Source organism: Aulonocara sp. 'chitande type north' Nkhata Bay, linkage group LG9, assembly GCF_057382095.1.
Source record: "Aulonocara sp. 'chitande type north' Nkhata Bay isolate Kocher_YH1m ecotype deep benthic linkage group LG9, A_spYH_male_GT1.1, whole genome shotgun sequence".
Lineage (NCBI taxonomy): Eukaryota > Metazoa > Chordata > Actinopteri > Cichliformes > Cichlidae > Aulonocara > Aulonocara sp. 'chitande type north' Nkhata Bay.
The window spans coordinates 12,694,305-12,705,430 of NC_141352.1; the positions used below are offsets into that span (position 1 = coordinate 12,694,305).

General features: G+C 38.0%; 1 protein-coding gene across 1 annotated transcript; it reads right to left on the reverse strand.

The window, feature by feature from the left end:
* Positions 1–7,535: 7,535 nt before the first annotated feature.
* Positions 7,536–8,995, reverse strand: LOC147321783 (homeobox protein NANOG-like). The gene is made up of 4 exons (XM_086305119.1): positions 8,968–8,995; positions 8,524–8,744; positions 8,351–8,434; positions 7,536–8,219 (listed from the first exon to the last, which is right to left on the reverse strand). Exons 1-4 carry the CDS (start codon positions 8,993–8,995, stop codon positions 7,863–7,865), a joined length of 690 nt encoding a protein of 229 aa, XP_086161245.1. The 3' UTR covers positions 7,536–7,862.
* Positions 8,996–11,126: the final 2,131 nt, after the last annotated feature.

Here is an 11,126-nt window from a genome sequence, read left to right on the forward strand (position 1 = left end):
GCCAATGACACTGCCTCACTTTGAACCACTCTCCATAGAGTCATCCGTAGGTTCAAAGCACGATGCTATGCTACATGTCCGCCTGGCTCGTCTTCAGTTGGAAAAGGAGGATCATGAGAGGCAGTTCTAGCTAAAGGAGTTGGAGCTTAAGCTTTTAGACGCAGAGCTTGCCAGAGCCAAGGAGGTTGAATTGAAAAAGGTGGAGACAGCTGTTAAGTTGCAACAGTTGGAACTCCAGCAGGCTTCCCTTCCTCCGACTGCCTCCATTCGGCAGGCAGACACACCATTTGATGTGGGGGAAAAACATTTGTCTGGTTCCAGTGTTTCACGACATCGAGGTTGACAGTTATTTTGAGTCCTTTGAGCATATAGCTGCAGCCTTGCACTGGCCACGGGATTCTTGGGCTATTTTGCTATTATTTAAGCTGGTAGGTAAGGCTCAGGAAGTTTGTTCCTCATTGTCAGCTCAGGACAGTCTGAATTATGACAAGCTGAAAAGTGCCATCCTGCTATCTTATGAGCTAGTCTCAGAAGCTTATAGCCAGCGTTTCCGGGGATTAAAAAGGGGACAGGATCAATCCTACCGAGATTTTGCAAGGAAGAAAAGTGTGCTTTTTGATCGGTGATGTGTGTCCAGCAAAGCTACTGACCTGGCGTTGATGCGTGAATTAATGTTGGTGGAGGAATTTAAGAACCGTATCTCTAAGCAGATTGCAGTATACCTCAGTGAACAGGTTTCCTCATTACAGCAGGCTGCAGCACTGGCTGATGAGTTTGCCCTCACCCATAAAACTAGTGTTATTGAGCACGACCGACGATCAGGATATCAAAATCTTGTTTCTGCTCTGAGACTGAGATGGAAACAGCCTCAGAGGTATCAGTAGTTTTGTTGCTCATCTCCATTTGTAGAGCACTCTCTGCCCATATAGCGAGTTCTTCCAAGGGAAGACTCCCTTCAACCCCGCTGTCATAACTCCACGAGTCTGTGAGGGTAAAGACACAAGAGAAGTAATCACAAGTCTATATGGTCCACATGGGTCAGTTGCTGATATGTTTTGGCACAACTGACTTTGTAACAGAAAAATTAACAAAGGTTATATAGATGAGTCTTAAACACAACAGTTTGACACAACCTTGGGGGGAAAAAAAAGTGGTCGGATATTTGTAGATTCTTTAAAACCAAAAAGGATTTAAAGTGGACTCTCTGTTCAACTGTGGAGGGAGAAATGGTTATTTCTGCAATCAGGACTTACAACACAGAGTGAAAGAACATTTTTGCAAGTTGTCTTAGAGGTTAGTCAACTCTGTTCATATTAGCTCACCAGGCAACAATGCTGAGTACATACCTGGAGAAAAGTGTATCCCATAATCTTCCATCTTTGAAATCCCAGTGATTAAAACAGGAAAACTGGAGAAAGTATCTCTGCTGAAAGAGCTCCAAACAAAGCAGGATAGGAACTTAAGACTGACAGACTTAAGAGCAATTGTCCTGGGCTTTTAAGGAGGTTTGTGGGTGTGGGCAGGAATGTGGAAGTTTGCGCTTCTTCTTTTGTTGGTCACTTTGCAAGCAGTCAGGCAGTTTCTACCAACTGGCATCATTTACATTTCTTTAAAATGCTGTTTCTCAGGGGTCTGTTCTTCGTACCTCGCTAAGTTAGCTGGATTTGATTGTTGGCGATTTCGCGTGATCTTGGATGGTTCGGTTCCCCGAAGCTCATCTGGGATTTGCTGTCATAGCAACAGATCCGTAAGCGTAAACCTGCTCGGGAGCAGGCTTACTTTATGTAAACAGGATTAGATCGCGGCCACTCAGGTATGTCCGCTTCATTTATATGAAAGCAACAGCGATATTTTACCACTGTTTTACCATAAATAAATATTATCAATGTAACTAAAGTTAATGCAGTACTTGATCCTTTTATTGATTTCATACAGATACATACAGGTCATTTCCTAAAAAAGAAGGGAAATGTACTATTAATCATTCTATTTCATGTATTTGATTATTTCAGATGTAATTCATATTTTAGAGTAGTAATAGTAAATTACTTCGTGTAATCAAGATGAGAGACCACGGCTATAAAAGCGAAGGTGGATTTGGGAAGTCTGTCGCAGCCATGTCCTGTCCGTATACGCGAGCCACCCGTTGCGGAAGGTGCAAGATTGATAAGGAGAGTCCTCAGAATTCAGCGTATATTGCGGGATAGTCAGGATCCTTTAGCTCAGTGCGACAGTGTGCTCATAGAGATATCGATTTTCCCGTGAGGGTATTATTTACTTAACCAACTTGTTGACGAGGGGGTGCAGGACCACCACCTGTCTTTTTTTGCTCTGCCCTTTTCTTGGTTGCTGTTATAAACAGATTATTTCAGGGTCTCTTTCCAAGAGACTAAAAGCAATATAAGTGATAAATATTATCATTCTGTAGAATATTCTTATATTTCACTTTTACTTGTTCCCATGTTCTAGTGGGTCCTGTCGTGGCTCTAATGTGAAAGAGGATATGATGTAATATACTATACTATAATATAATATAGTGTAATATAATAAATTTACCCTACCGCCTACTGGTGTTGGCCAGAGAGGCCGATGGCGCGATATGGCAGCCTGGCTTCTGTCAGTCTGCCCCAGGGCAGCTGTGGCTACAACCGTAGCTGCCTCCACCAGTGTATGAATGTGAGAGTGACTGAATAGTGGTATTGTAAAGCGCTTTGGGTGCCTTGAAAAGCGCTATATAAATCCAATCCATTATTATTACATTACTTACGAGTTTGATTTGTCAGCAACTTTCTGCCAGCCCTCTCTCCTTGCTTTTGCAGCCTTTGCAGTGTTCCCTTGCGTTTTAATTAAACTCTGAAACTCCTGAAATCCCTCAATCAGGAGTTCTTGCTCTGCTGCCGAAAAATACCGAACTCGCTCCTTCGACATTTTCGCCGACCAATCAAAGGGTTGCCGATCAATGTTTCTACTATCGATGCGTAGCCCCTGTTAAGCCACCCAGTGATCTCACATTACTACATCCAGCTGTACTAATCGTCAACAACAGGTGTGTTCGGAGAACCGGATTAGCGAGCTCAAAGTTAGCGCGATGATTTGATCTTGGATGTAGTAAGCGAGGTACGAAGAACGGACCCCAGGTCTGAAAAAAGAAAGTACAGTTAGAAAGCAGCCATACAAATGAGCTTTACCAAATCCTTTCAGCTCACACTTTATAAAATATGAAACACTTAATCCGCTTAAATCAATTAAATAAACACATCTTTACTCATGTGTTTGAAATACATGATGGACTATATGATGTGAAAAATTCTCATTTTGTAAAGAAAGCCAAACCTGTTGAGTTGCTGACTGTGAGCTGGTGTATATCAGGATCTTTATGGATATTTTTCACTGGTGAGTTGAGTAAAGTTTAGATTGTTCTGCTTTCATGTCAACTAGATCTGTGTTAGATGATTTTGATTTAAATTCCTGCTCTGGTTGTTTCAGACAAGCAGCCAGTTTGATCTTTGCACCGATGATTAATTTACTTTCTATTATCAGAAGATTTGTGCACATAGTTTATAATTTCAAATGTTTCAGAGCAAATACAGCTGCTCTTTAAATATATTTTTGCATATGTTCTGCATTATTTCAGTGAGTATTGAAACCTGATGTTTAAAATGTTTTAAAATGAGCCAAATTATACCAATATTACATACAAATAATGAATTAAACCTCTAATTTAGATATTTTTGATCATGTGGAGGTCATTTGGAGTTTATAAGATAGCAAATGGTAGCTTTCACCTTCTTTGAAAAGCACCTCTAGATTGTAAAAGTCTCTGACACTAAAACACCCACATAAGTCAATGTCAACAATACCAAGGCTAACGATCCACATCAACGCTTGTCATAAACCCACAGACACATGCATCTGGCCTCCTCTGGCTCATTCAGAATTAGAGACGCACCCAGTTCACCCAGTGACCACTAAACATACGCTAATGTGTCGTTTAGAGTTCCTGTATCACACCCTGCTACCTCTGATTAATTATCAAGTCAATGCAGACAGTTGGCACCAGGGCCATGAGAGATAAGTGAGGGTAAAGGTGTTTGTGTTAACATGTCTTAATTTGAAGTAACTGCAAAGACACGGAAGTCATATTGTTTGCAGATGATACAAAGTTCTATAATGAACTAACACTGGATACGAGCAAAACAAAACTCTGCTATTTGGGAGATGTACAAATTCTATCATTGATAAACTGATGATAAATAACAGACTTAGGATCATAAATAAAACCACTTCAACAGAACCACCAAACCCACTTTTTATTAAATACTCTTAAATTTAAAGACTTGGTTGACCTCAGAACTCTACACATAATTTATAAAGCAACAAACAAATCTTTGACCCACGACATTTAGGACTTGATCAGGGCATGCTTGTGTGGAACCTTCTTTAAATCTCAGTGATTCACCGAGAAAGAGTGAGTGGTGAATCAAAGAGAAGAAATTAAATAAACTTAATGCAAACTGCACAAAAGAATGTAAAACTCAGCGATACATCCAGTGAGCAGCACTTCTCTGGATGAAACAAGCTTCTTGATGTCAGAGGTCAGAGCAACAAGACCAGACCAGTTCATGCTGATAGGAAAGCAGGAGTGACTAAACATAACCACTCATTAAAAGCAAACTATACAGAAGACCATCACTGAGAGCACAACATGTCAGAATTTGAAGCACATGGGCTAGAAGCAGCAGAAGACCACACTGGCTACAACAGCTGTCAGCTAAGAACAGCAAACTGAGGAAACAGACTCACAAATATTAGACAATAAGAGATTGGAGAAATGTTTCCTGGTCTGACGAGTCTCCATTTCTGCTGTGACATTCTGGGTCAGAGGTTAAACACAAGATTTCACGACTTGTAAAGTGTAACATGCATGCACTTTTTAACATCCTATCAAATATTGTAGATTATAATGTTAGAGCCAGTATTTAATCCTAGAAATGTCGTCATTTGTTGGAAGAAAATGAATGGCACTGACTGAAACATTTCCAACATATATAAAGTTGACTTTATCAGTCTCCTGCATGAGCCTTGATCTACTGCACCAACTCTGAGGAAAAAAGCAAAAACAGACGTACATTACATGTTAATTCTTTCTTTCTTTTTTTTACTTTAACTGAGATTCACTGAGTCTTGTCAAAACAGCCTATGTTTTATATTTAAATGGCAAGAAAATAAAATCTACAAGAAATAAACCTGTAAAACAGGATAAAACATGTATGTAGCTCCCATGTTGAAAACTGCAGATGACATGGAAGTCTTTTAAATCTTTGTGAAAACCACCAGCATGTGGTTTGGCAAGACCAAGGTGGAAGAAATCCTCATCTGAAGCTTTGCTGAACATAAGGATTTCTCTCAGGTCGTCATGATTTGGTCTTTATCCTAATCAAGTCCTAAATGTTGTGGGCCAAAGATTTGTTTGTTGCTTTATAAATCATGTGTAGAGTTCTGAGGTCAACCAAGTCTTTAAATTTAAGAGTATTTAATAAAAAGTGGATATGATGGTTCTGTTGATGTGGTTTTATTTATGATCCCTATTACACTTTGTGTGTGTTTTACAGGTTATCGATATATTCATAATTTTTCCAACTATTTATTTATAAGTGACTTATGTATGTATGTATATATATATATGTATATATTGTACTATTCTTAGTTAGCGTATTGTCTGTCTTGTCTTAATGTTGGTTTAAAATGGAGCACTGTAACAAAAAATAATTTCCCCCAGGGATCAATAAAGTATTCTGATTCTGATTCTGATTCTGATAATGACCATGATGGTTTGTGATTTATTATCACCGGAAGAAGTTTGTCCTTTCAGATAATTTATTTTAATTCTATGTTATTTATCATCAGACTCCTGAATAGTATGAGTTTTGTTTGCTCAGATTCAGTGTTAATTGATTATAGAAAAACCAAGTCTTCAATTTCTTAGTTTTTTGGTAGTTCATTTAGAAGTTGTTCCAATTTACTTCCACAATAACTTTGTGTCATCTGCAAACAATATGACTTCTGTGTCTTTGAAATTACTTAGCTGAATGTATAATATCAATCCACATTCACTCAGTTAATGATGCATTCATTAATCTGTATGCCTCTTGTATTTCATTGCTCAAATTCAGGACATTGAAAAACACCTTATGTCATAATGCTTTTCAGAAACTCTCAAAGACAACATTACATGGATTATTAGACTCAGTGCTGCTCATTTATTGACTTGATTTTTCATTCCTGCAGCTTCGCTGTTCTGACAGCTCCACTCAGGCTCTGCTGGACACCACCGTGCTCCTGCTGCAAGGCGCCTGGTTGCTGGTACGCTTCCCAGTCATGATCATGGTGGCACTGTGAGCAAGAACCTGGCAACCTCCAGCCACCATGCCCCATCGTAACATTCCTTGACAGATCCCAACACAGCCCTGGTACAAACATACATGGCCATCAGGAGCATCCTACACTTTAAATGAGCTGACTTCAGGTGTTCAGTAAGGGGAAGATTTAATAACATTGCACATTTCATTTCAAAACTCTGTAGTCACAGAGCAGAGAGTAGAAAAGGTGACAATAAAATGTGTTTGGAGCTTTACCAAGTAATCAGCATCAGACTTGTTAACAATTAAAATAAAACCCAACATTTAGAGTCTTAGGAAGATAATCACAGAGGCAAAAACTTTCCACTGTATCGTCTCAGGTTTCTTAAAATGAAGTCTGAGGTAGGGTTGTTATTTGAGGTATTCCTGGAAAAATCTTTTTGTCCATTTGAAAGCTCCAGATTCTTTAGATTATCTGTCTCATACTTTGATTGTGAATATAGAGGATTGTAGCTCAAGTTAACATGGAAAGATAGAGGTTTAAAGTCTCTAAAACATTTGGACCCATATGGAAAAGATATATATAAATCTTATAAAGTTTGGATCTGTCTTGTGTGAAACTTGTATGAAAAGCATATAAGAGTGGAAACAGATATAAGATCCCTTGAAAAATTAGATAATGAAACTTGTATGTTTTGGATACTTACTAAAACAATATATGAAAGTAATGGGAAAGTGGCCACTTTCATGAGTAAATCACATATAAGTTTTTACTATTTCTTTTCCATATGGGGATGTTCAGTCTCTGACAGAAGGTTTGGAGACATGTAGAAAGTTCAGTTTGAATGGGTGAAACTAATATTTTATTTACAGTTTCTCACACACAAGGAAGAGAATTTTCTTCATGTACAATATTTTTTACAACAAATACAACAAAATGAAACAAAACACATTTTGATGAATTCATCTCTTAATCTTATATGCAGAATTTCTGATGGTGTTTTCTCTGATATCCCAGTATGTATTTTGGCTATTTTGACTATTTACAGTAGCCGGAGCCTACTGAATTCTAATATTTCTAAAATCCATTGGATATTGAATACCCCCCTCCCACTTTACTGAAAGCGATCAAATCTGAGACTGTTGAGCTACATGAAGACAATAAAAATAATTTTTAAAAAAGTCCTGGGTTGTTTATATTCCATTCAGTGCTGAACTGGTGTTCAAATCAAATTTTATTAGTCAAATACACAGTCATACAAAGTACAACATGCAATGAAATTCCTGTGTCCTGGGGCTGCGGATGTAGCCGCACCAGGAAGAAACCAAAAAGACAAAAAGACAGTGAAAATTCGTACATCAGGGACAAGAGGAAAAAAAGGACCTCTAAAACAGTAACAGTAAAAAAAAGGTCTTGATGGGCTTTCCAGGGACATCGGTATGCAGGGGAGAGACGATGTTTGGGTTTGGTGCCTCCAATTTCACAGACAGTCTAAATGTCTGTCACTCGTCACCAGGTCTGTCAATTTCTTGTTGAAGAGCCGTGAGCTTCTCCAAGATCTTATCCATGTTGTGTTCAATGAGAACAGTCTGAGTACTCACAGCTCTTCCCATTGCTTCGATCATAGTGGACATTTTTGCTGGGTTTTGAACAGCTGTGTCGTATTCGTGATGCCCGTTGCCTGGTGGCATTGACCAGCCAAACATCTGAGAGGAGTCGGGGAGGGTCCATTGAGGTCCAGCCGCAGAATTGCCCACAGCATGAGAATAGTGGGCCTGATTATCTGCACCCATTCTCATTGAATTTACCTGGTGCTGGGTGTACCGCTCCCTGAACGGGGGCTGTCTCTCTCCCTGAAACTGAAGGGGACTGTCAGTAAAACGAGAATAGTTGTTTTCAATTATTGGCATTACACTTTTTTAAATACAGTCAATTCCCCAGATAATGACAGAATCAGAAACAATTCTGTTTAATAATAGGAGATACTTACATGAAGTGGGACATCCTGATTCACATACTGAGAATGTGAACTCCTCCTAAACTTACTCCGTTTGTTTTGAAACCAAGTTTTTACCTAAAGATAGAAGAAAACAGAAAACATTTAGTCAGTACAATGGACCCAAAATTCAATTTCTTATGTTGTAGTAAGTTGAAAACACTCACCTGTTTGTAGGTCAGACCTGTCATCTCTGCCAACTGTTTCATCTCCCTTGGCTCATAGTAATGTTTCAAATTAAAGTGATGGACAAGAATATTCAACTGTCTCTCTGTGAACACCACCCGGGCCTTTCCTTTAGGTTTCTCTGGAGCAGTGCTGGGATGGTGCAGAGTGGCAGTGATGTTGCCATCCTGGCTTCTTGGGACAGCAAAATCTTGTTTCTCTTCTGAGACAGCAGGAAAAAAAAGTTTTTAAAAAGTAAATTGCTGAGTCTGAAACACAACAGTTTCCCAGAAAAAAGGTGGGATATTTATACATTATTCAGAACCAAGAGTGACTTCTGCCATCAGGACTTACAACACAGAGTGAAAGAGTATTTTTGCAAGTTGTCTTAGAGGTTAGCCAACTCTGTTCATGTAGCTCACCAGGCAACAATGCTGAGTACATACCTGGAGAAAAGTGCATCCCATGTTCCATCTTTGAAGTCCCAGTGATCAAAAGAGGAAAGCTGGAAAAAGTATCTCTGATGAAAGGGCTCCAAACCAAGCAGGATAGTGCTGTGTATCCTAAGGCTGATTTAAGAGCAATTCTGGGCTTTTAAGGAGGTTTGTGGGTGTGGGCAGGATTGTGGGGGGTTGAGCTTCTTCTTTTGTGAGTTACTTCACCCTACCAAGTTTCAACCAACTGGCATCATTTACATTTCTTTAAAATGCTGTTTCTGAGGTCTGAAAACAGAAAGTACAGTTAGAAAGCAGCCGTACAAATGAGCTTTACCAAATCCTTCCACCTCATACTTTATAAAATCTCAAAAATGTAATGCCTAAAATTACTGTTTTACTTTCAATTTAACCTCTTACCCATTACTTTAGTGTCCGTTTTAACTGCTCTTAAATTAGCAAAAAAAAAAATTCAACACCAAATTCAGTTCGGTGGGTCGTTCAATGGGTCGTTCAATGGGTCATTCAATGGGTCGTTCAGTGGGTTGTTCAGTGGGTCTTTCATTTGGCCGTTCTTTGGGTTGTTCAGTCAGTGGGTGAGTGAAAGCAAGATTAAGTGGAAAGTGTCTATGTGAGTGGAAAGTTCTTTCCACTCACATAGACACTTTACCCTACTGGTGATGGCCAGAGGGGCCGATGGCGCGATATGGCAGCCTCGCTTCTGTCAGTCTGCCCCAGGGCAGCTGTGGCTACAACCGTAGCTGCCTCCACCAGTGAGTGAATGAATAGTGGCATTGTAAAGCGCTTTGGGTGCCTTGAAAAGCGCTATATAAATCCAATCTATTATCATTATATGTTTTTCTTCTGCCCAAGTTTGAACCAATTTTGGACTGATTTCTTTTCTGTACTGTCAGGGGTTCTTGGAAGTCAGATCCGAGAAGAGCCTTTAGTTGCCATATTTGGAGTTCCAAAGATCCCTCTTAATGTAACTCCCCAGCAAACTGAGATCTTAGCTTTTTGTTCCCTTCTTGCTAGATGCTGTATTTTACTTCCATCTGCATTGCAATGGCTTAATACTGTCCGGACATTCTTGTGGAATATCTCAAATCTTTTCCTTAGAACAATGCAATTTACCCACCCTCCGAATAGATTGAAAAGAATTTGAAATGTTCTTTTTTTTTTTTAAGGTAGGCATAGGATTTACTCCCCCCCCCTTCTATTCTTTTTTAATTTAATTTAATTTTTTAAATTGTATTTATATAGTGTTTAATTTTAATTTTTTAAATTTAATTTAATTTAATTTATTTATTGAATATTTTTTCTAATTTACTCACTTTTTTCTTCTTTTTTTCTTTTCTGAATTTTCTGTTCTTGTGTTGGTATGATGTTTTTTGTATTTTAACTTGTCTTTTGTTTAACAAGAAAACGTTAAAATGATTGGGAAAGAAATGTTTGATAAAATATGTCACGTAAGATGTATACAATACAACGTATATAAGTTTGTATAATCTCTTAATAAACAAATTTTAAAAAAAGTTGCTGTCCATACAAACAATACTGATTTGTAGACTTGTAATTGTTTAACTAACAATCTTGTCAACACAAAGTTCCAATCCAATTTTATTTATGAAGCACTTTAAAATACCCAGCACAGGAACAAAGTGCTGTACAGAAAATAAGTTAAAAACAATAGAATAACAGAAAACAGCAAAAATATAGAAATAAAACACATAATGCATAAAATTAAAACAGCCCTATATATATATATATATATATATATATATATATATATATATATATATATATATATATATATATATATATATATATATATATATATATATATATATATATATAACTATATATATGAGTTTTATTCATCTTTCTTAATCATTTATGGTTGTGGTGTGATCTTCTCCTGGTTCCTTGTTTCCCCGTGTGTGTTGCTGTGTCAGTTGTGCTGCCCCACTGTGCAATTTATTATTTTTAAACAATCGTATGAATTTTTGTATTGATGTACTTTTGTTAATTTCATACGTACAGGTGTTCCACACACTAACTCCTGTGATTGTAATGCTGTGATATTTTACATTAGTCTTTACCATTGGCTTGGTTCATCTACTCCCGCTGAGTTTGCTACAGTAATAGTTAATGTTTTATTTTTAGAAGGG